Here is a 25,992-nt window from a genome sequence, read left to right on the forward strand (position 1 = left end):
CTGACTTCAGTTCTATCCATAGATAAGGAAGAAAGGAAATCCATGATGATTCCTTTCATTTGGCCCAGACAACTGCCTCCACTCTTCCTCAAAAGGATTATTTTCTTCATTATGAAACATTTTTAAAGCTTTATGGTAACTTTCATGAACCACAAAAAGATGTGCTTTTGGTAGTAGTGCACGTTGATGTCCTCCTAATCATCGTATAAAAAAAATAGAACCCATGAATCACCGAAATGAAAGCCTGTGCATTCACACTTGTCCAAATTCATTTCTAAATAAACAATTTCTGTCAACAGGAAAAGTCATTGGATTGCTTTATGATCGATTCTTGGACTCATCAATTGCGTAAGAAAGGACATTAGCCACGAGATCACTATTATATAGTTGGACGCAGGAAGAAGCATCCTTTAGAGATTCCTCTCTTTGTCTCAGCTTGCTTTCCTACTTTGTCCTCAATAATTATTTTCTATTTATTCAATGGAGTGTCAAGAAGGTAACATAGATCTGGGTCTTTTGTCTCCGTTTGGCTTTCGTGGGAGGATGTAATTTCAGTAAATGATCCTAACAATTTTAATTATGTTAAAAATTTATTAAAAATGAATAAGTCTAATTAAAGTTAATATATACTGAGTTAAAAACCAATTCTATGTTAACAAGAATTTGACTCACTCATTGTTAATAGATTTTTAAAGTCAAGTTTCATAAGAAAAAAGATTAAACTATAGTTTAATCGAATGAAGATGAGTCAGCACCGCTATGGATAGATATGAATGAGTAAACTGTCCCGATAGAAATTTAAAATTTGAACCCTTAAGAGTAAGAAAAAGATCCTAAACCCATACAAGAACAGGAAAAGATATTAAAAATATTCATGTGTATGAGATAAAGTGAGATATCCTAAAAGATATATGTTTATCTTGATCAGAATGACTTGGATTAGTTATTACAAGATTTCTAACATACTATTAGAGCCAAGGTTCTCTTTAAAAAGAGTCGGTCAAAAAAATAAAAAAAAGATGATTGAAAAAGAAAAAAAATGTCAAACTTGAATGATAAAAAATAAAAAGAATCCTTAAAGGAAAAAGAGAAAGATAGATGAGGATGAAAAAAATATATATATTTGAGCTAAGATGAGCTTAATAAAAAAAGTCAAACTTAAGGTGCAGACAAAATTAGCCACGTCAAATAATTAAGCTTACGGTGATTACGAATAAAATTGATCGCACCACCTATCCTGACAAATAATTGAGTCACATGTGAATACTGAAAGAATACTAAAAAATATTCATGTATGAGGTTATATTGATAAATATTAGCATATATTTGAGTACAATCTATAATCTAACGATCTAAATTTTTAGAATATGAACTAGATTTAAATATGTATCATTTCACTCTCTTGATATTTATTGATATATCTCACACATAAATATTTTATCACAAATCAAAATGACCTATCAGTGTGGTCATAATTTTCTTTTCTGAATTTGAATTATCCTGATTATAATACAATATAGAAGTTTGATTGTCAGTTAAGCTGATGATCCGCGCCCCTGCGTTTGGGAGATGCTTTTGTTGGATTCTGTGCGTATGTACCAACAGTTTCATTCCACGTTGGGAAAAAAGAATTTACAGGCACAGTAAGTGGCAAAACAGTGGTTTCTAAGAAGTATAGGGACACTCTATGGAGGGGCTGTTCCTACTTTGTCTTTAATGCTCCTTTGTTGAGGATGTGTTGGGTCAGATTGCTGTCTCCTTTCTATGTGCGGGGAGTTAAAAACTGGAATCTGAGATCCATGCAGTGGTCAGTCAACCTTCATCTTAGTTCTTTCATGTGTTGTGTTAGGGGTTGTGGATCTTGGAATTCAAAGATTTGTTCATTCAATCCTTTCTTGTGGTGGATGTCCCTGCTCAGTTCTTGGGTCATCAAGTGTTCTCTGTCGTCTTTGAACTTTAATTCCTCACATCTGTGCTTGATGACTTGTGTAAGATTGGGGTTTGGCTTCATTAGTTATTTCTAATCTTTGTAATACTTCATGGTGTTTGGGAGGCCTTTCTTTGTGCTGTGGAAGCCCCATCAGAAAAATTGACCCTTTTTTGTTGAGACGCTTGAATTTTAACCTATAGTTGGGATTTAGTATCTCTATTTTTTTTGTAGATTTTGATAGTCTCCCTTTTTTTCATTTAGTTATAGGCTTAGGAGAGAAACATTGCTGTCCTGGATCTAAGTTAACCGAGCTAGGGATTGTCCTGGGACTTGGGAGTAAGATCTTTCAATTGTCATTTACTTCTGCATTTAGTTTTAGTTTCCATTCCCTTATTTTTTCCTTTCCTTTCTTTCCTTGTTGATGTATTTTATCCCTTTATATCGTGATATTTTTTTATGTGGATATATGTGTTGTGGAATATTGTAGAAGGTTGTAAGACAATGCTCATCTCTTAGATACCTTTTTTTTCCTCTTTTTTCCGATTAAGAAGATAAATAGTGTACCTACAGACTGATTATCTGCTCGCAGATATCCTTGTCAACTATCTGAATTTGGAGTTTGGTGCTTTAAGTTAGTTTAATCTAGGATCAAATTAAAACTCAGGTTGCGTAAACTACACTGGAATGATTCTATTATTGTGTTATTGAATTTATTAATATCTGTTCAGAATTGCTTGTTGTAAAAATTTGTTCCTTTTCCTTATGGCATGTGAATACTCTGAACAAAAATATGCAAACTGTTGTTCTTGTTCTTTTTTTGGAACAAAAGATGTTTGTAATGTGCTGAGGATCCCGTCATGAGGCTCCCATCAATGTAGAGTCTATATTGAGGGTCAATATATATAGCCCTACCGTTACACCAAGGTCCGCTCTCTAGATGGACGCTTTAGAGGCATAAGAAATCCTAGAAGAAAACAACCTCTCCTTACCTCTAAATAAGGAGAGCTTGTTTCCACAATCCCAATTCAGGTCTCACAACTTCTCCTTACCTCTAAAGAAGTAATCTTACTATTATTGCCAAAGTTCATCCTCTGGATGGATGCTTTGGAACCATAAGAAAGTCCAGAACAAAAAAAAAACACTCAAGTACAATTTTTGTTCTAAAGAAATCTAATTCTTATTTTGCAAGCTAATAGCCATTTCTGGTTTTTGGTATTCCGGTCTAATTTTTGTTCAAACTGAAAATGTAAGACATGCTAGACTTTTTGTTTTACCCAAAGTTTATTAGTTCACAAAATGAAAAATAATATTTGAGAAAAAAGGGCAACTTAGTTGATGAGATCTATTGTATGATGTCTATCTGAATTATTATACACTCAGTGGTAGCTCTTCTTTTTTATTTAATGCCGCAAATATGCTTTTTTAGAACTGTTCACAAATTATTGGTAGATCCTAATCCATTCTAGTTTCCATTAAGATGGTTCATGGAAGTGATATTGTTGTTTCCCTCTTTGAATAGATCATTTAGTGGTCAGCATGATAGAGAACCTTTTTTGCCCTTATGCCAATACATTTTTATACATTCTAGTTACTTTTTGGTGTTTCTGCTGTATGATGTCCAATTTACTCTTCTTTTTGAACTTAATGTCCATGGATATGCTCCTTTAAGCCTGTCTTTTTATTTTGTTGGGAGATCCTGATCTACTTTCAATCCAAGATATTCCATGAAAGTGATAGCAGTGTTGTTTCTTGGAACAGATCATTCAGTGGTTGGCATGGTAGAGAACCTTTTCGGGTGCTTATGCCCATAAATGTTTCTACATGACCTTGTTATGTGAGGCCTCAGATACTGTTAGAAGTGGAAATTAACAGATTCTCCATAAGCGGCACTGCAATATATATCAATGCAAGCTTCAACAAACTACAAAGTATTAAGTAAACAGCATCAGTCATACAATCAAAACCTTGGGAGAGATCCGGAATCTCGTTTTATGCCTCAAAATTACCTAACTTCACATTGTGACTCCTCTGCTGATGGATTCCAACAAGGGAACTCCCATCATCAGACAATTCATGACCAATTCTACACTCTGGAGTCCTCCTCGGAAGCTGCGAATTTTACCACTCATAACTCTCCATCTTCTCCTAGTTACTCCCCGATCAGCAGGAGCCCCGCATCTCATCAAGATTCTCAGTCAGATAACAACTATGACTCTCCCATAAGCTATTCATGTATTACCGAAGACTCAAATGATCTTAAGCATAAGTTACGGGAGATAGAGGCTGCAATGCTTGGGCCTGATTCAGATAGCATTGACAGCTTTGAGAATGCTTACTCCAGCTATATCTCCTTGGAGCAAGAGAAGTGGCAACAAGTGATGGGAACCCCTAGAGGAGACTTGAAACAGATCCTAATAGCCTGTGCTCGAGCTGTAGAAAACAATGATATTCTTGTGGTTGAGTGGCTAATTCCAAAGTTAAGGCAGATGGTATCAGTCTCTGGGGAACCAATTCAACGTCTGGGAGCATACTTGTTGGAAGGCCTCGTAGCTAAGCTGGCTTCCTCGGGAAGTTCCATATACAAGGCTTTGAAGTGTAAAGAACCCACTAGTTCCGACCTCCTCTCATACATGCACATTCTTTATGATGTATGCCCATACTTCAAGTTTGGGTATATGTCTGCAAATGGAGCAATAGCTGAGGCTCTTAAGGGTGAGAACATGGTTCATATTATCGATTTCCAGATTGCCCAGGGAAGTCAATGGGTAACTCTCATTCAAGCTCTTGCAGCACGACCTGGTGGGCCTCCACGTGTAAGAATAACTGGGATTGATGACTCTGTTTCTGCCTACGCCCGTGGTGGTGGGCTACATATTGTGGGGCAGAGGTTATCTCGGCTTGCCAAGTCATGCAATGTGCCCTTTGAATTCCATGGCGCAGCTCTCTCAGGGTGTGATTTAGAACTTGAGCATCTTGACATTCGACCTGGGGAGGCATTGGCCGTTAACTTTGCTTTCCAACTGCATCACATGCCAGATGAGAGTGTGAGCATAAGGAACTACCGAGATAGACTTCTACAGATGATTAAGAGCTTGTCTCCAACAGTTGTTACTCTTGTGGAGCAGGAATCGAACACAAACACTGCTCCATTCTTTCCAAGATTTTTAGAAACTGTAGACTACTATGCTGCCATCTTTGAGTCGATAGATGTGACTCTTCCAAGGGAGAACAAGGAAAGGATCAACGTGGAGCAGCATTGCCTAGCACGAGACATAGTTAACATCATTGCATGTGAGGGAGATGAAAGGGTGGAGCGCCATGAGCTTTTCGGGAAATGGAGGTCGAGGTTTATGATGGCTGGATTCAGGCCATATCCTCTGAGTCCTTTAGTGAATGCAACAATCAAGATGCTTTTAGAGAACTACTGTGAGAACTATCGTCTTGAAGAGAGAGACGGTGTGCTTTATCTTGGATGGAAGAATAGAGCTTTGGTTGTCTCTTGTGCATGGAAATAAAGTGACAAGCTGCTCTTACATCTTTGATTTTTCCTCAGCCCCATGTTACTCAAGAAACACCTGTAGGTTTTGCAGTATCGTGAATTAGGCCCTACCTTTTTGGGCATAATCGGATTGTAATTGACAACATCGATCAAGCTGTACAAGTCTTTAGAACTAATTGTGCTCTGCTTTTAGGCACTTTTGCTGTGTTTACTTTCTGTGTGGCTGGAAATGAAACGTCATGCACTTCTACATATTGATTGTTAGGCCTTTATCAGAAAGTTCATTTCATTGTTCTCAGCCTTTGCTAGGTAAAGTGACAACATAGCACATTCTTTTTATGGATCCACGTGGCTGTGGAAGACTACTGCATATGGTGATGAACTTCCTGTCTTAAGTGCTGATTTTTCATTGGTTTTATCCAAGTTTACTTTCTTTTAGTATCGATTTATGTTGCTTTGGTTTATCAATTGGCCTACAGAGGAATAAATCTTGAAGTTGATTTAGGAAGATACCAAGGAACACGGAAATCTCCACAACCTACTGGAACTTGTCAGCTAATGTTCTCTGTTCTCTAGTCTCCACAACCAACTGGATAAAGCCATCTTTGTTGGAAGTTACTTTCTCTACGCAGCATGCTCTTTGCGCTTTGTGAGTTTGATTTACCATGTTTTTGAAATGGAGATGCAATCTTAGTGGTCAACCACACTGTTTTGACCTCTTGAATCAACCAGAACCAGTTTAGACTTGCTTGCTTCTTAGGAGAAACTGCAGAATTGAATAGTTCTTCTATCATCGCATCATCAATAGAGGGATACAGAACAACATTAACATTACGCATGTTCGCTAGAAATATCTAGACAGAAGTACAAACCTATATTTAGCACACATTGAGAAGTTTCCACCACGAAACATTGACAAATCAAGTGACAGGACAGTTTCAAATACTAGATTTATACGAACGTCCACATGTCTTATAGTTGCTCTTCCTCTTCTACTCTTCTGCCTCAAATGCCGGCACCGGGAAGCTGTCGGAGAGCCCAGTGCCAGTCTTGAAGGTGATCTTCCCGGAGGAGGGATCGTCGATGAACACTTCGACGACAGAGAGCCAGAGAAGTAGCTCCTTGGTCTTGACACCTGTGATCTTCTTCAGCTTGCGTTGCTCCACGAAGGCGGTCACCTCGGTGGCATAGGAGACGTGCTGCTTGATCTTCTTGAACGTGTGCTCTATCTTCTTCTTCTGGACGAGCCACATGAATCCACTTGCGCGGTGGTAGCCGAACTCCTGGACGTCCTCCAGGGGTAGCAGTCCCTTGGGGAGGCCCAGCTCTTGGAGTAGTTGCATGGATTTCTTCTTACAGAGGGCAAGATCTCCATGGTAGACCTCGGCCTCAGCCTTGTAGTTCTCGATCATCTGCATCGCCATCCTCGCTAACTAGCTTGGACTATAAACACCGAGAAACGAACTAACGAAGAAAAAGAAAGCTTTAGGGGATGAGAAGGCTCAAGGCTGGTGGCGAAAGATGGAGGAGAGGTGGAAGAATTTATAGGACGGGACTGCTGCCACAAACAACAGTCTTTGGACCAATGCATTGGCAAAGGAAGTCAACTTCGATGGGCTACTTCTCGCTGCATTCTTGACTTTGGATGATTTAGCTGTGACAGCTTGAAATCGTCTCCCGTGGATCTGACGTCCTAACGTAAATGCAACGTAGCATTTACGTTGCAGGCGCAGTTTGGTTGGAAGTTGGACGTCTACGCCAATCTCTGTGTTTATTTGAATGTCAATGGAAGTAGGAGCGGTGTAATAATAATACCTTAAACAAGACGCTAAAATGTTGTCGCGGTCAACTTGAGGCTGAATTGCTCTTTTCGATTAGTCAACGTTGGAGTTCGGCTTAGCTCAAACATTCTAATTATATATTTTATTATACAAATAATGTAGCTGGCTATAGTCTAGTCTTGGCACTCATGTTGCAAGCCTTGACCCAAATCCAACATCTCCATCAATCTCATATACTAATTTTATGTGGCAGGAGCAAGACTGGTTCAAGTGGCGACAATTGGCTCCTTCCAAATTGAGGCTGACTTCCCTAGTAAATGTCGAGTTGGAGGTTTGGCTTCATGCATTTTGCTTTGGATTGTTTTTCTTTTCTATATATTAAAGTCTTCTTTTTGATATGTTTGTATGCAATAATCTGAAATGAACATTTTAGGCAAATGAAAGTGAAGGAACAATCACAAGTAAGATCAAGCATACCCAAGTTTGATCACAATTTCGTATAAATAATATTTCACATTTTGTCGGAGCCTCAAATTTTAGAAGCAATTGGTTTTACCCATTCAAACGTGAAATAACATTGAACTATTAATTAAAAATATTTTAGTGTAAATTTATAATAATATACTTATCAGACTTTATAAGTTAGTCTAAAATTTTGTCAAACTTTCCATGTAAGTCTAGATCAGATATTACAATTGATGTGATTGACCTATAGTTATTAGAATTGAATAAAAAAATAATCCGATCAAAACGGTAGAATGAAAAGATGAGATACTGAGTTGTTGAGGAGTTGAGGGATGGTGCAAGAGATATACAAAACTTTATTTCTTGTCGACAAGTGTCTACGCTTTTTTTTCTCACGTTTTCTAAGACCTTTTACTGACAAGTCTCATCTATTTATATGGACATAGATGAGAGTTACAAGACTCAATTTATTAAAATTATATTTATATATTTTTATTATATGTAACATGTCTAATGTACTAATGATTTATTATTTTCATAACCTTCATCTTTGTAGTAATATTTGTCATAGTGTAACCTCTCTATTCTAACTAAATTCTAGATATTATAATTATTTTTGTGATCATGAAAGAGATTTTTATCCTTTTTTTAATTAAATTTAATTCTCTTAAAAGAAATCTTCATCGTAAAAGATGTATCTGAATCAAAGAGCTTGGTAAAAATATCTATAACTTAGATCACCAAATTTGATGTAGTCCAATGAAACTTCCTTGTCCATGGAGGTAAATATTGATATGCTTGTTTTGTTTATGGAAGACCAAGTTCTTGGCCAATGCAATTGCTAACTTATTATCAACATGTATCTTTGTAAATTGATGTTGTGAATAATTGACTCCGTTTAAGTGCTTCTTTAGTCATATAGCATGACAAACACATGATGATACTACTATATATTTAGCTTTACATGTAGATAATGCGATAATGGATTACATCTTCGAATACCAAGCGAAAGTGATGTCGTCAATATAGAAAACAAAGCCTATTATCTATTTTGATCTTCTAAAGCTTCATCTCAATTACTTTGGAAATAGCTAATAAGTTAAAAATTATTAGAAAATGAATATAGTAGACCATGAGTTATGATACATTTGATGTAGTGTAAAACTATTTTAGTAGCTTTCATCTGTTTTGACTTTTGTTCTTTAATAAGTTCGCTTACTATTCTAGTTCTATATGGAATATTTGATCTCGTGCAAGTTAGGTATCTCAAGCTTTGTACCAAGTTTTTGAAATAGGTTAGATCAATTATTTCTCCATCATCATGTCATGAAAATTTGATGCCACATTCAATCGATGTGTCAACCCATTTATAACCTTCCATCTTAAATCTTTAAGAACTTCCTTTGCATATCCTTCTTGTGAAATAAAGATATATTCTTTACTTTTCTTCACTTTGATATCTAATAAATAAGATATAAATCTAATGTCAATCATAAGTGAGTTCCTTCCTATAAATACAAAATCATCTACATACAAGTAAATAAGTAAGATATCTTAATGTTTGTTCATCTTCTTATAAATGGTACTTTCATAACGTTAATGTTCATAACCATTTTGCTTGAAGTAGGCATCAATTCTAGCATTCTATGCTCTACATGTTTGTTTTAAGTCATACAAAGCTTTTTTTAACTTGAGAACTTTCACTTCCGGTCCTTTTTTAATATAATCCAATGGTTATTCTATGTATGCTTCTTCAAGAAAACCATTCAAAAGTATAGATTTAATTTTAATTTAATAAATCAACTAATTATTTTGTGTGACAATGGATATAATCAATATAATAGTTTTCATTTGGATAACAAAGGCAAATACATCATCATAATCAATGCTAGATTTTTGCTTTTAACCCTTTGCCATCAATCTAGCTTTATACTTCTCAACTTGGACTTGTGCATTTTTCTTAATTTTGTAAATCCACTTTACACCAATAGCATTATGTCCTTGAGATAGTGATGCTGATTGCTAAGTCTTATTTCTCTCGATAGAGTTGATCTCTTCATTAGTAGCATTCTTTCACCTTTTATCTTTCATGGTATCTTCGTATTGAAGTGGTTCACTATATGCAAGGAGATAAATAAGATATAATTTATTTATTATTTTATATAAATATCTTAGTCTTCTTGTCCTTTGAGGTACTAAGCTATCTTCGGAGATGATTGTATAAAAGAAGATATTATCGATGATAGTGGTGAAGATGATAAAACAATTTCAAACTCTCTTTACTTTTATACATATTCATGCAACTCTTCAATGTTGCTCTCCCAATTCAAAAGGGTCAAATAATTTGTAGGTCTTGGATTTAGCATCATACCCATATATATGAGTTTGGAGTCCTTGTCCTCTAACTTGGTTCTCTTTGATCGAGTATATGTGTATAACCAAAGCACCCAAAGATTTTGAAGTGTGAGATGCTTGATTTTCTTCTGGCCTATGCCTCTTAAATGGTATGTTCATCATAAAATATTTCAAATGTTTTGGAGGTGAATTCACTTCCTATTGAAGTGGATGGTTTTGATGTAGAATTTGCTTTCATTCTACACAAAAGTTTTGAATATTTGGAATATGCTAAAGATTTCTTCTTTATCTTTTAAGAAATAAACCCAAGTTTTTCTTATATAATTATCAATAAAAGTTAGAAAATAATGATGCTTACCAAAAGATGTTAGAGTGAGCAATAGGACCATAAACATTAGTGTGAATAAGTTGAAGTGGCTTTTTTGCTCTAAAATTTGCCTCACGTGGAGAACATATTCTTGGTTGCCTAGTAACAACATACTCCTCACATATTTGACTTGTTGTATATATAGGAAAGACTATTCACTATATTCTTTTGTTTATAACATGTCGAGATATCTAAATCTAAATTACTAAGTGTTCAAGCCTCAAGTGCCATATCCATGAGAAGTATTTTATACTAGTCTTTAGATATTATGCCACATCATAATTAATGGTTAAGATAAATAATTTATTATTTGAGATCTCCATATGAGAAAGGAAACTATTTGTGTTGCTTCTAAGAAAGAGTTGTTTGTCTTTGATGTGTAAACTATTATTTGTGTTGTTTTTCTAATAGTTGTCCAAGACTAAGAATATTGTTCTTCATATCTGATATAATAAATATTTGAAAGAAATTAATAACTTCATCTTTAAGATGGATTAAGATATTACCTTTGTCTCTCGTCGATATTTTTAAAGAGTCTCCAAAGTAGACTTATCCATTCATCATAAATGAATATATTTTTGTAGTGACATATTTGTTTAGTAGCTCTAGTGTCCAAGTACCACATGTCTTGCATGTCTTCTTTATATGTTAGCAAGAAAATAGTAGCTCTACTGTCCAAGTACCACATAGTTAGTATTTTTCTCAAATTAATAGCATTCGTAAGCATAATGACTATATTTCTTACAACAATAGCATTGAATTTTAGAATAATTATATTTTTAGCCTCTTGTATCTCTTTTTTCTTATTTTTGTTTTGAACTTTGATCTTTTTCATTGTTTCTTCCTCTTTCTCATTAGTCATGTCCTATACCACAACCACAACCTCTTTCATGTCCCTAACCTATTGCATGACCATGATTACTTAGCCTTCATTTCCTTTTATCAAAGTGAGCTTTATTTCAAGGACTTATTCCAGGTTTTTTTTTGTTGACTAAATATTTATGTGCTTATAAAGAATTCATTAGCGTATTAATATTCATTTGGTCTAAATCATTTGATTCTTGGATAAAGACCATGCTAGAGTTTAACTTTCTATATAGAATAAAAGTACTTTTTCAATCACACAAACATCTTAACATCTTCTATATTCTCATAATTTCTTTTTAGTTGATTGGCAATAGTAAGAACTCTTATAAAATAATTCAAAATAGTCCAGACTCATTCATTTGTAATGTTTCAATTTCAACTTTGATAAAGGATATTCTGGTACCACCCAATTGGTAGTCACCTTAGATCACACGTGACGCTACTCCAACCAAAATAGTACACATATCTCAAAGCAGTATGACACAATATAGATCAATTTAGGAATGTTTGCATCCTGAAGCAATGCAACTCGGCTTAGAAGCGACACAGCCCAGCTCTAAAGTGGCGCACAACAAATCCACGCTGTTTAGAATTGCATAAAGCAATATTTGCCAGAGGATACAACCCCGCACTACACTGGATCAAAACAATCACCCAAAAATAGACAAACCACCCACCAATATCGATGGATGCTAACAACCTACAAATGGTCAATTCCTGGAGAGGTATAAAAACTACCCCTGAGCAAATACCAAAAAGGGGGGACCAAGCAGGCAATATGCTCTTTACTCTCTCATTTACACAGTTGATATTGTTGTTTTCCTCCCTCTCTATCTTTTATTGGCTAAGCATTAGAGGGGTCGAGCTAGGAAAATCCTGACCTCACGTTGCACCTTTCGACGATGGAGTGTAGCGTACCACTAAGACACGTCATAGTCTTGCTAGAGTTTGAAGCCCAATCTGACGACTCTTGGGAACCCTCGATGAAAGCTTAACTCCACCTTTGCCTCATCCTCGGTAGCACCGGGGACAGCCCATTTTGTTGGAGCCTCAAATTTTATCGTATAAGTAATATTTCACATTTAGTCGAAGCCTCAAATTTTAGAAGCAATTGGCTTTTACCCGTTCAAATGTGAAATAACCTTGAACTATTAATTATAAATATTTTAGTGTAAATTTATAATAATATACTTATCAGACTTTATAAGTTAGTCTAAAATTTTGTCAAATTTCCATGTAAGTCTAGATCAGATAATACAATTGATGTGATTGACCTATAGTTATTAGAATTGAATAAAAAAATAACCCGATCAAAACGGTAGAAAGAAAAGATGAGATACTGAGCTGTTGAGGAGTTGAGGGATGATGCAAGAGATATACAAAACTTTATTTCTTGTAGACAAGTGTCTACGCTTTTTTTTTCTTACGTTTTCTAAGACCTTTACCTGACAAGTCTCATCTATTTATATGGACATAGATGAGAGTTACAAGACTTAATTTATTAAAGCTACATTCATATATTTTTATTATATGTAACATGTCTAATGTACTAATGATTTATTATTTTCATAACCTTCATCTTCATAGTAATATTTATCATGGCGTAACCTCTCTATTCTTACTAAATTCTAGATATTATAATTATTTTCACCAATGTGATCATGAAAGAGATTTTAATCCTTTCTTTTAATTAAATTTAATTCTCTTAAAAGAAATCTTCATCGTAAAAGATGTATCTGAATCAAAGAGCTTGGTAAAAATATCTATAACTTAGATCACCAAATTTGATGTAGTCCAATGAAACTTCCTTGTCCATGGAGGTAAATATTGATATGCTTGTTTTGTTCATGGAAGACCAAGTTCTTGGCCAATGCAATTGCTAACTTATTATCAACATGTATCTTTGTAAATTGATGTTGTGAATAATTGACTCCATTTAAGTGCTTTTTTAGTCATATAGCATGACAAACACATGATGATACTACTATATATTTAGCTTTACATGTAGATAATGCGATAATGGATTACATCTTCGAATACCAAGCGAAAGTGATGTCGTCAATATAGAAAACAAAGCCTATTATCTATTTTGATCTTCTAAAGCTTCATCTCAATTACTTTGGAAATAGCTAATAAGTTAAAAATTATTAGAAAATGAATATAGTAGACTATGAGTTATGATACATTTGATGTAGTGTAAAACTATTTTAGTAGCTTTCATAAATTAGCTTTGGTTCTTTAATAAATTAGCTTACTAATCTAGTTCTATATAGAATATTTGATCTCGTGCATATCTCAAGCTTTGTACCAAGTAGGTTAGATCAATTATTTCTCCATCATCTTGTCATGAAAATTTGATGCCACATTCAATCGGTGTGTCAACCCATTTATAATCTTCCATCTTAAATATTTAACAACTTCCTTTCCATATCCTTCTTGTGAATTCTTTACTTTTCTTCACTATGATATTGAAGAAATAAGATATAAATCTAATGTCTGTCATTTCAAAATTTTGAACTATTATTTGCTTGAATTCTTCAAACATAAGTGAGTTTCTTCCTATAAATACAAAATAATCTAAATATAAGTAAACAAGTAAGATATCTTAATGTTTGTTCATCTTCTTATAAATGGTATTTATTGAATCTTGGATTTTGATGATGAAACCAATTGATAGTGTTTATGATTTGATCTATATTTTGAGTGACGCAGGATACTTCGATCAGGGAGAGATAATTAAAGAAGGAAGAATCATATTGGGCCGGAGAAAAACATGTTAGAAGATTGGATATCGAGCCGAAGGATCAGTCAACGTATCGATAGAAGGTTTCGGGCCATGAGTTCGGGCATTGGATCAAGAAGAATGAATATTGCATCAAGGAAATCGGAGTTGCAGAGGTCAATTGGCCAATTAGGCAATAGGCCGCAAGAGAGGATGATGCACCAAAAAATCGGACGAAGCATCGATGAACCAATGACATATCGGACAATATTTGATTAGCTATGTAATAATTGTCTAGATCGAAGTGAGTTTTAAGTATACAGGATTAACTACGATAACAAGACATAAAGCAAGATGAAGTTCTAGAGTCAAGAATACGATTTCATTGGGAGTTCGAGAGTTCGTCGGAAGTTCTGTCGGAATTGACCAAGATGTCCAGGAGCTTACCAAAGAAGCTCATTGGAACTCACCAAGAAGATCGTCGTGAAGTCCAAGAGCTTGTCGGGAGTCCACTGGAACATTGCCGAGAGATCGTCAGAAGTTCGTCTGAAGATCGCCGGAAGAAACCTAGACTTACGGACTTGTTTAGCTTCGTAAATGTCTTAAATTTCGTAGTTAGCACATAATTGGTATTAGAATTGGGCCAACCCAATTAGGGACTAATTAGGCTCATGTATAGACTATGTTGGGCCAAGTAAAATGCCCAAACAGTGACCCAACAGGTGGAACCTGTTAGGAACGAGTCGGCACTATGAGGGGGGGTGAATTAGTGCGACGGATAAAAATGTCGGTTTAAAATATTTCATTTCGATTAAACCCGTTTCAGAAATATATTGAACTTAAAAGCATACGTAAGTGTAGTGAATGTAAGAATTTAGTTTGCAATATAAGGAAATAGCATAAAGGAAATGCAAACTAGAATTTATAGTGGTTCGGTCGTCGTGACCTACATCTACTCCCTATTCCTCTTTCGTCAAGGCCACCGTCATCCACTAGCGGTCTTTCTTCAATAGGCAAAGACCAACCACCTTCTTACAACTCTATTCTCCTTTTGACAGGCTCAGGAGAGAACCTTTACAAGTTTCACACCTCTCTTAGAATGAACTCTAAACTCTAAGAGGTGGAGAGGAACACTCAACACTTTTTAAGCTTTTTTAACTCTTTTTCATCAAGGATTCTTTCCCCCTTTCTACCCAATTCTTGCTCTCCGAAGCAGAAAAGAGTAGGGCATTTATAGGCCCCAAATGGATTCAAATTTGGAGCTCAAATTTAAATCCTTGAGATTTCAGGGTATGGGCGGTACCACCACTTGCACTGGGCGGTACCACCGCCTGCAGCCTGACACTGGGTGATACCACTGCCTAGTCTGGTGGTACTACCACTTGGGAGATTGTGTCTAGGCGGTATCACCTCCTAGATTGGTGGTACCATCGGTTGACAGTCTAAGAGATTGGGTTTTTTGAGTTTTCCAACTCACAGGCAGTTCTACCACGAATTCTGGCGGTGCCACCGCTTGGCCCAACATTTGGTTCATTGAATGACCCTCCTAATGAGCCTAAATCACTCCCAATTTAGGCCCAATTGGCCCTTAATTGAGTTGGCATTGTTTTACCCCAATACCGACTCAATTAGACTTAAAACCTACTTCGATCTAGACAATTATTACAAAGCTCATCAAATATTATCCGGTCATGTCATTGGTTCGACGCTTCATCTGATTCTTCTATGCATCTCATCCTCTCTTGCAGCCTGCCCAATCAGCCAGTTGACCTCCGTAACTTCGATTTCCTTAGCGTAATTTTCGCTCTTCTTAGCTTGATCCCTGAATTCTCTGCCCGAAGTCTTCTGCCGACATGTCGACCGATTCTCTAGCTCGACGTCCAATCTTCTTACATGTTCCACTCTAGCCCAACATGATTCTTACTGCTTCAATTGTCTCCCCCTGATCAAAACTTCCTACGTCACTTAAAATGCAAATCAGATAAACACTATCAATTTGTTTCATCATCAAAATCTGAGATTCAATGATCTCCCCCTTTTTGATGATAACAACCAATTGATGATGTAGTTAACCTTAACTCCCCCTATCAATATGCAATATTGATAGAACTCTTAAATTAAAAAATCCAAGAAAAAATTCATACATAACATCTATTGAATCTCGAATTTTGATGATGAAATCAATTGTAAATTATTTGATCTAATCTATATATTGAGAAAAGTGTGTAGGATTAACTACGATAGCAGTAAGACATAAAGTAAGTGTTGTGTTAGAGTCAAGATCGAGATCTCGTTGGAAGTTCAAGAGTTCATCGGAAGTTCGGATGTTTGTCAGAAGTTTTACCGGAATCAACTGAGAAGTCCAGGAGCTTGCCAAAGAAGCTCGTCGGAACTCGCCAAGAAGATCGTCATAAAGTCCGGGAGCTTGCCGAAAGTCCGCCGGAACATTGTCGAGAGTTCGTCGAAAGATCGCCGAAAGTTCACCGGAAGAACAATTGATGTATCGGAACAAGAGTGCTTTGATTATGTCTTAGTTATTGTAGTTAAATAGTAGATTGAGTTAGAATTGGGAGGTAATCCTACTAACTTAATTAGAATTGGGAGGTAATCCCACTAACTTAATTAGAATTAGGAGGTAATCCCACTAACTTAATTAAGGGCCAATTGGGCCCTTAACAGGGCTGAATTTGGCCAGATTGAACAGCCCATTCAGCACTTAAAAACATGGTCGGCGATGGCACCGCTTGGGACTAGTTCTCCCAAGAGTTCTAGGCGGTGGTACTGCCCCTTTCATGTGGTGGTACCTTAGACAGTTAATGCTGTCAGGCGGTGGTACAACCCCTTTCAAGCAATGGTACCATCAGAGCACGGTCTCCGAGCCCTATCAAGCGATGGTACCACCCAGTGTCAAGTGTCAGGCGGTGGTACCGCCAGTACCCCGAAAATCGAGGATTTGATACTTTTTTGCTCTAATTTAGAAGCCAATTGGGGGTTATAAATACCCCACCCTTTTCTGCATGAAAGGGCACGAAAGCATTAGCATAATCCTGAATTGTTGAGTGTTATAGTGTTGTAAAAGTGCTAGAGTCCTCCTCCTCCCTTTCTAAGTATTGAGATTATTCAAGAGAGGTGTGAGACTTATAAGGGTTCTCTCCTAAACCCATGAAAAGGAGAAAGTGCTATAAAGAGGTGATTGGTCTTCGCCTATTGAAGGAAGGCCATTAGTAGACACCAGTGACCTCGACGAAGGAGGAATTCGAAAGAGGATATAGGTCATAACGACCGAACCACTCTAAATTCTGGTTTGCTTTTCATTTGTGCAATTTACATTACTGCAAACCTCCTTAATCTTCTCTTTGCACTTTTACGAAAGCTTTCAAGTTCAATTTATCTCCGAAACAGATTGAATCGAAACGAATATTTCCTAGAATCAGATTTAATCGGGAAAGTTTTCCACTGCACTAATTCAGTATCAGAGTGAGGTTCACTCTCATTTGGTTTGAAACCTAAGAGAGATGACATTTGCCGGCTAAAAGGGTCATTCAATCACACGTCCGCCCATGTTTAATGAGACAGATGACACATATTGGAAGACCAGAATGAGGATATTCCTAATTTCAATATATTTCAAATTATAAAATATTATAGAAAATGGGTTTCAAAAGTCCTCTCTTCCAATGAATGATTGGAATGAGTTAGAGAAGAAGACTTTCACTTTAAACACCAAGGCTATGAATGCATTATTTTATGCTTTAGATTAAAACGAATTCAATTGAGTATCTATTTGTGAAATGACTTTTGATATATGACACACACTCGAAGTAACTCATGAAGGCACTAGTAGAATGAAGGAATCAAAAATTAATCTTTTAGTACATACTTATGAGTTATTTCGGATGAAACCGAGTGAAACCATTGGAGACATGTATACTCGATTTATGGATGTCATCAATGGTCTAAAAGAGATGGTACCTTGATAGTGGATGCTCAAGGCATATGATTGGAGATCCATCTCAATTCTCTAAGCTCACTAGCCTAGACGAAAGATATGTTACATTCGGAGACAACAACAAGGGTAAAATCATTGACAAAGGAACCATAGGTAACACATCCAACTTTTTTATTTAAGATGTATTGTTAGTTGATGGCTTAAAGCATAATCTCTTGAGTATTAGTCAAATGTGTGATAAAGGATACATCATTAGATTTGAATCCAATGCTTGAATTATTGAAAAACCATACAAAAACACATCTATGATTGCTCTAAAATAAAATAGTGTATACACTATCGACATTGATGATCTATGTAATGAAATATGTTTTTCAGTTTTGAATGATGATACTTGGCTTTGGCATAGGAGATTAGGTTATGCTAGCATGAAACTAATATCTCAAATCTCATCTAAAGAACTTGTAAGAGGGATTCCTCACATTAAGTTCGTTATAGACAATATGTGTGATGTATGTCAACTAGGAAAACAAATAAAAGATAGTTTCAAACCAAAGAACCAAATAAGTACCTCTAGACCATTGCAATTGATCCATATGGACTTGTTCGGACCAATTGCTACATCAAGCCTTAGAGGTAGCAAATATGCATTTGTCATCGTGGATGATTATATAGTGGATACACATGGACTTATTTTTTGGCATCTAAAAATGATTAGTTTAGGTATTTTTCTAGGTTTTGTAAAGTTATTCAAAATGAAAAAGGTTTTATGATTACATTAATTCAAAGTGATCACGGTGGTGAATTTCAAAACCGTGATTTCCATGAATTTAATGAATCTAATGGATACAACCATAATTTCTCTACTCGAAGAAATCCTCAACAAAATGGAGAAGTAGAAAGAAAGAATAGAAACTTACAAGAAATGACAAGAACCATGTTAAACGAACATAGTCTACCCAAATATTTTTGGGCCGAAGCTGTAAATATGACATGCTATTGTTAGGATCGGAGCGGCACTAAGAGGGGGGGGGGGGGTGAATTAGTGCAGCGGCTTAAAATGTTGGTTTCGACAAATCTTTCGTACGATAAAAATCAGAATCGAAAGTGCTTAACTTGAAAGCGTATTCGCAAAGTTGTGCAGTAAATGTAATGAGGAAATAAAGCAAGTAAGAGGGTTTGCAGTAATGTAAATAGCAGTAATGAAATGCAAACTAGAGATTACGCCGTTTTTAAAGTGGTTCGGTCAAGTGACCTACATCCACTTGCGAGGCCCCTCTTCGATGAGGCTCCCACCTTCCACTAGCAAATCTCTTGAAAGGGAAGGGTAAATACCCCTCTTACAACTTTTACAAGTGGTTCACTCTCTTACAGATTTTCAGCAAGAAAGAAGGAGGTGAACACTAGCAAATTGAAAACAAAAAAGGCAAAGACTCTTCTAAGACTTTTCTCTCAATCACTTACTGCTCAAAAAGTTGTGTTCTTAGCTGATACTTGAGGGGTATTTATAGGCCTCAAGAGGATTCAAATTTAGGCTCCAAAAATTTGAATTCTCTTATGTTCCCGATGCTGGCGGTGCCACCGCCCAGCCAAGCGGTGCCACCACCCAACGCTCGGGTGCTGGACGGTGCAACCGCCCAGCTCAGGAGGTGTCACCGCCTAGTCTAGGCGGTGCCACCGCCTAGGCCAAATCAGCTCATTGGTTGGGCTCCAAACTTGGCCCAAACCAGTCCGAACTCGGGCCCAATTGGCCCCTACTTGGGTTATAGGATTAACACCTAATCCTAACCCTAATTAATGTGCTAAATACGAATTTAAAGACATTTTATAAGCTATTACAAAGTCCGTAAGTCAAGACTTCTTCCGGTGAGCTTTCGGCGAACTTCCGACGGTCTTCCGATAAACTCTTGGAAACCATTCTGCGGACTCCCGACAAGCTCCTAGACTTCACGATTTGATCTTGGCGAGTTCCAACGAGCTTCTTCTGCAAGCTCCGATCTTTCTCGGCGAGCTCCGCGAACTTCCAACGAACCTTCCGACAAGCTTCCGAAAAACCCTTCGGCAAGCTCCCTACTCATTCTCGGCTAGTTCCGGCAGCATTCTCGACGAACCTTCGGACTTCCGTCGAACTCTCAAACTCCCAACGAATCCTTCGCGCTTGACTCCGACACTTTGTTTTGCTTTATGTCTTCATCGTTATCGTAGTTAATCCTGCACACACAAACCAAAACCTAACTCTGATCTAGACATTTATTACAACGCGAATTGACATTCTGTTGCCTGGCACGTCATTGGTTGGCACTTCGTCCGATTCTTCGGTGCATCGTCCTCTCTTGCGGCTTGTTGCCCAATCGACGGTTAACCTCCGCAACCCTGATATCCTTGGCACAATTTCGCTCTCCTTGGCCCGATGCCCGACGTCCGAAGCGTTCAGCCATCCAATATCCTAACGTGATCTCTTCCGACGCAACGTCAATTCCTCCTGCGTCAACTCTCTAAACCTGATCGAGTAGACCTGTATCACTCAAAATGCAGTTAAACATCTAAACACAATCAATTAGTTTCATTATCAAAATCTGAGATTCAACAATCTCCCCCTTTTTTATGATGACAACTAATTGATGACTAACGGAGTTAACCTTAACTCCCGGAGTTTAAACAAACTCCCCCTATCAATATGCCATATTGATAGAACCTTGAATTCAAACAGAATTCAAGTCATTGCAATATTCATCATGAATACTTGCAACACATCATCATGAACATATGCATAAACTTATGCATTATATGTCATGTCATCAACATACTTCTCCCCCTTTGTCATCAACAAAAAGGAGAAGTATCACAATCAAGTGTTTGTTATATGGGTTCAACTCTTTGCATGAAAAACATAATATTAAGTTTTATCATCATGCAGTTTTGAAGCTAGAAAATTTAGCAAGTAATGCATCATGCTTAGGACATTCAAGCTATCAAGTTTTAGATATGCAAGTTTTACAGCATACAAGATAGCACTTTTGGTAATGTTCAAGATAGTAAGTTCTACATCATGCAAGCTAGCAATATTGAGATGTTCAAGAAAGCAACTCTTGTTTCTTGAAATATGCAAATTTGTCAAGTTTTGCTAGATGTGCAAGCTAGCATTTTTGCCTCTTAAGATAGGAAAGATAGCACATTTGCTTCTTTTGAGATAGCAACTTTTTGCTTCTCTTTAGACTACAAGCTAGCAATTTTTACGATATGTAAGTTTCACAATATACAAGCTAGCAAAAATTTCGAAAGCAAATGCAAGATAGCTTTCTTGTGTAAGCTCATAATTCTTGCTTCCTATTGCAATGTGCAAGTTGCAAGTTTTGCTTCTTGAGATAGGCAAGATAGCACTTTTGCAATTTTTGTTTCTTAAGATAGGCAAGCTTGTGATGTTCAAAATAACAAGCTCTTTCTTCTAGAAGTGCCATTTTTGCTTTCTTTGCAAAGTGTAAGCTAGCAAAATGTTTGAAAAAGTGATCAAGTTTTGCAACATACAAGCTAGCAAAAATGCCAAACTAGCAAGAGATAATGTTTTACATGAGGCAAGCAAACAATTTGGCAAATGTTACATTTGCATCTTCTCTTTTGAGAAGTGCAATTTTTTCTTTCATCTTGAATTGTGCAAGCTAGTTAGTTTGCCTCTTTTCATGATGTCCACGCTAGAAATTCTTGCTCCCCCTTTGTCATTGCCAAAAAGAAGGGAAGACCCTTATATCAATTTTCATATTATGACAAAGGTAAGTATCATTCTTTTTTGTGCATCATTATATATTCAAATTAAAACATACACAATTTCAATAACCTTATTTTTCATGCATGATACCGAAAAATAAATCAATCATCATTAATAAGCATATCATACATGATACTCAAACATTAAAATTTTCAAGCATTTATCAACATGTTGATCATGATACCAAACATTCATCATTTATAGCATTCATGATACACATCATATGCAATAAATACATCATGTACATCATTATCATAAGTATTGCATACATCATTTTAACTTTATGAATATTTCATCATTACATGCATCATACCAAAACATTTCAAGCCATGCAAGCCATAAATACAAAGAAATTATGTCATGAAGGATAAAATCATTTGAATACCAAAAGACGTGATTCATATAGTAAATATCTTATTTAAATAAAATATCAAGAAAAATCATAGGAGTACAAAGAAGAGATCTTGTTTTAAAAGAAAAATCAAGTAATAACTCCAAGAACTCACAAGGAAAAATCATGATTCATTTAGAAAATCTCTTCTCAAGAGAATATCAAGTAAAATCATAGAAGATAGATTAATGAGAAATTTGATTTATAATAAAATCTCATGTATCGAATGTCGAGAAATCAAAATGATGATTTATATAAAAAATATCACAAGTTATATTCAAGAGAAAAATCATCATTCATTTTCAACTTATTCAATTTGTCACATCAATATTTCTTAGATATGCATGATACCAAAACATGGTTTTAAATCTTTAACATATAACATGCATAAATTGAAAGGAGAAGGGAAGAATTCCAACGTACAAAGATTTCCACCATCTCATAAATAAATGTAAGACCAAGTCATGAATCCAAAATTCCATGAATCAAAATGATCATCAAAGGTAATCTCATGTTATTCCAAGAAATCAATATCATGATTTTCATAAAAAATCATTTCAAATTTAAATCATCAAAATATCAACATTACTTTCAAGAGATTCAAAATGGTATACATAGATTTATCATAATAAACATCAAGATCAATAGGATAGAGAAAAATAATTTTTCAAGGAAAAAATATTTTCCTCTTTTTAGTTGTTTCAATTCATATGATTTTATTTCACTTATACCAAATAAAAACATGTATAATGTTTAAAACCGAAAGTGTAAGATTTATTACAACAAAGATTAATAAGGCACTTTCATTATGGTAAAAATCAATAATCCATAAATCACAAGATTCATATGCATAATTTTGAAATTTATTAAGCATGATCATTATGCATGACACTAAAACATGGTTTCAAAATGTTTAATATTTTTATTACATCATTATGCAATGGTTTCATTAAACATAATTTTGAATGATTCTTATAGATAACTAAAACTTCTTTAGTTTTAATTTATGTGATTGACTTTATATTAGCATGCTCAAGTTTTGTTCTTATGTCAAAAACATGCATCATGTTTGAAAACCAAAGACAAGGTTTAAAAAAATATCATCAAGCCTTCCATATAAAAACCATGCATCATCATTGAAAGTTAATATGGAAACCATCAAAATACACATTCTTGCTTCTCAAGCACATATATATGATTATTTAAATCTAACATTTTATTCTATTAACATAAAACATATAATTTTTAAGAAAAATAATTATTCAAAAGAAAAGAGAAAATGCATCATGGAAAACATCAAGTAATTTCAAAATAATTCAAGAGAGTTGAGTTACTTACCTTGTAGTCGAAGCCCGTCAAAGCCCAATTCGCCGTTTCACCTTTGGAAGTTCTTGATTCATCCTTGGTTGCCTTCCTCTTCTTTGGCCTCTTCCTCCGTTCAAGTTCATTGTTTATTTTAGATTTTTGTTTAATAAACTTATTAAGATTTAGTATTCGAAATTCAAGTCCATCATTGTCCTCATCACTTGAGTCATTGCTCAAGTGGTATCCATTTGTCCGGAGTTCCAAATCCTTCCTGTTCTTTGGAAGGTGATTTTGTTTATCATGTGCATTGTGCACCATTTCATATGTCATCAACAAACTAATTAGTTCTTCAAGTGGAAAAATATTTAAATCTTTTGTTTCTTGTATTGCGGTTATTTTAGAATCCCACCTTTTTGGAAGGGATCTTAAGATCTTGCTTATGAGATCAAAATTCGAAAAAGATTTACCAAGAACTCTTAGATTATTGACGACATCAGTGAAACGGGTGTACATGTCGCCTATAGTCTCGCTTGGTTGCATTTGAAAAAGCTCAAAATCATGCAATAAAATGTTAACTTTCGAGTCTTTGACTCTACTAGTTCCCTCGTGCGTGATTTCAAGTGTTCGCCAAATATCGAAAGCCGTTTCGCACGTAGAAATCCGATTGAACTTATTTTTGTCCAAAGCGCAAGATAAGGCATTCATAGCTTTTGCGTTTAAAGAAAAATATTTCTTCTCCAAATCCGACCATTCGTTCATCGGTTTAGAGGGAAGTTGAAAACTGTTTTCAACGATATTCCATAAATCCAAATTCATAGAAATCAAGAAAACTCTTATTCGAGTTTTCCAATAAGTGTAGTCCAATCCGTTAAACAACGGTGGACGAAAAACCGATAAACCCTCTAGAAGGCCATGAATAGCCATTTCTCTCGGGTGTAAATCCGAAATGAGAAATACCAGGCTCTGATACCAATTGTTAGGACCGGAGTGGCACTAAGAGGGGAGGGTGAATTAGTGCAGCGGTAAAGTATGATAAACTTTCGACGATTTAAACACTTATGAAAACTTCATACGATAAAAGCAACGTTTTGTTTGAAACCGTTTCGATTGCATTTTAACTTGAAGGCATATGTAAGAAGGAGACAAAGCAGTATAGCATTAAAGTACAAATGGTTTGCAGTAATATAAATGACTATGCCGATTTTGCCGATTAAAGTAAATGCAAACCAGAGATTATGCCGATTTTACAGTGGTTCAGTCAAATGACCTACATCCACTTGCGAGGCCCCTCTTCGATGAGGCTCCCACCTTCCACTAGCAAATCTCTTGATAGGGAAGGGTAAATACCCCTCTTACAACTTTTACAAGCGGTTCACTCTCTTACAGATTTTCAGCAAGAAAGAATGAGGTGAACACTAGCAAATTGAAAACAAGAAAGGCAAAGACTCTTCTAAGACTTTTCTCTCAATCACTTACTGCTCAAAAAGTTGTATTCTCAGCTGAGACTTGAGGGGTATTTATAGGCCTCAAGAGGATTCAAATTTGGGCTCCAAAAATTTGAATTCTCTTATGTTCCCGATGCTGGCGGTGCCACCGCCCAGCCAAGCGATACCGCCGCCCAGCGCTCGGGTGCTGGGCGGTGCAACTGCCCAGCCCAGGAGGTGTCATCGCCCAGATCTCGGGTGCTGGGCGGTGCCACCGCATAGGCCAATTCAGCTCACTGGTTGGGCTCCAAACTTGGCCCAAACCAGTCCGAACTCGGGCCCAATTGGTCCCTACTTGGGTTATAAGATTAACACCTAATCCTAACCCTAATTAACGTGCTAACTACGAATTTAAAGACATTTTCTAAGCTATTACAAAGTCCGTAAGTCAAGACTTTTTCCGGCGAGCTTCCGACGAACTTCCGACGGTTTTCCGATAAACTCTCGGAAACCATTCTGCGGACTCCCGACAGGCTCCTAGACTTCACGATTTGATCTTGATGAGTTCCAACGAGCTTCTTTGGCAAGCTCCGATCTTTCTCGGCGAGCTCCGCGAACTTCCAACGAACCTTCCGACGAGCTTCCGAAAAACCCTTCGGCAAACTCCCTACTCATTCTCGGCTAGTTCCGGCAGCATTCCCGACGAACCTTCGGACTTCCGTCGAACTCTCGAACTCCCAACGAATCCTTCGCGCTTGACTTTGACACTTTGTTTCACTTTATGTCTTCATCGTTATCGTAGTTAATCCTGCACACACAAACCAAAACCTAACTCTGATCTATACAATTATTACAACGCGAATTGACATTCTGTTGCCCGGCACGTCATTGGTTGGCGCTTCGTCCGATTCTTCGATGCATCGTCCTCTCTTGCGACTTGTTGCCCAATCGGCGGTTGACCTCCGCAACCCTGATATCCTTAGCGCAATTTCGCTCTCCTTGGCCCGATGCCCGACGTCCGAAGTGTTCAGCCATCCAATATCCTGACGTGATCTCTTCCGGCGCAACGTCAATTCCTCCTGCGTCAACTGTCTAAACCTGATCGAGTAGACCTGCATCACTCAAAATGCAGTTAAACATCTAAACACAATCAATTAGTTTCATCATCAAAATC

The 25,992-nt window shown here is 36.4% G+C and overlaps 2 protein-coding genes across 2 annotated transcripts; one reads left to right on the forward strand and one right to left on the reverse strand.

Annotated features, from left to right (window-relative positions):
• Positions 1-1,711: 1,711 nt before the first annotated feature.
• LOC135629526 (scarecrow-like transcription factor PAT1) lies at positions 1,712-5,681 on the forward strand. Its single transcript, XM_065137026.1, has 2 exons — positions 1,712-1,807; positions 3,689-5,681. Exon 2 carries the CDS (start codon positions 3,835-3,837, stop codon positions 5,443-5,445), a length of 1,611 nt encoding a protein of 536 aa, XP_064993098.1. The 5' UTR covers positions 1,712-1,807; positions 3,689-3,834; the 3' UTR covers positions 5,446-5,681.
• A 522-nt stretch (positions 5,682-6,203) lies between these two features.
• LOC135629527 (uncharacterized) lies at positions 6,204-6,951 on the reverse strand. The gene has a single exon (XM_065137027.1). It carries the CDS (start codon positions 6,851-6,853, stop codon positions 6,422-6,424), a length of 432 nt encoding a protein of 143 aa, XP_064993099.1. The 5' UTR covers positions 6,854-6,951; the 3' UTR covers positions 6,204-6,421.
• Between the last annotated feature and the right edge of the window lie 19,041 nt (positions 6,952-25,992).

This window comes from Musa acuminata, chromosome BXJ3-1 (assembly GCF_036884655.1).
Source record: "Musa acuminata AAA Group cultivar baxijiao chromosome BXJ3-1, Cavendish_Baxijiao_AAA, whole genome shotgun sequence".
Classification (NCBI taxonomy): Eukaryota; Viridiplantae; Streptophyta; class Magnoliopsida; order Zingiberales; family Musaceae; genus Musa; species Musa acuminata.

Bases quoted from the DNA above. Each gene is read 5' to 3' on its own strand.
- LOC135629526 (XM_065137026.1), top strand. From the start codon at position 3,835: ATGCAAGCTTCAACAAACTACAAAGTATTAAGTAAACAGCATCAGTCA.
- LOC135629527 (XM_065137027.1), bottom strand. From the start codon at position 6,853: ATGGCGATGCAGATGATCGAGAACTACAAGGCTGAGGCCGAGGTCTAC.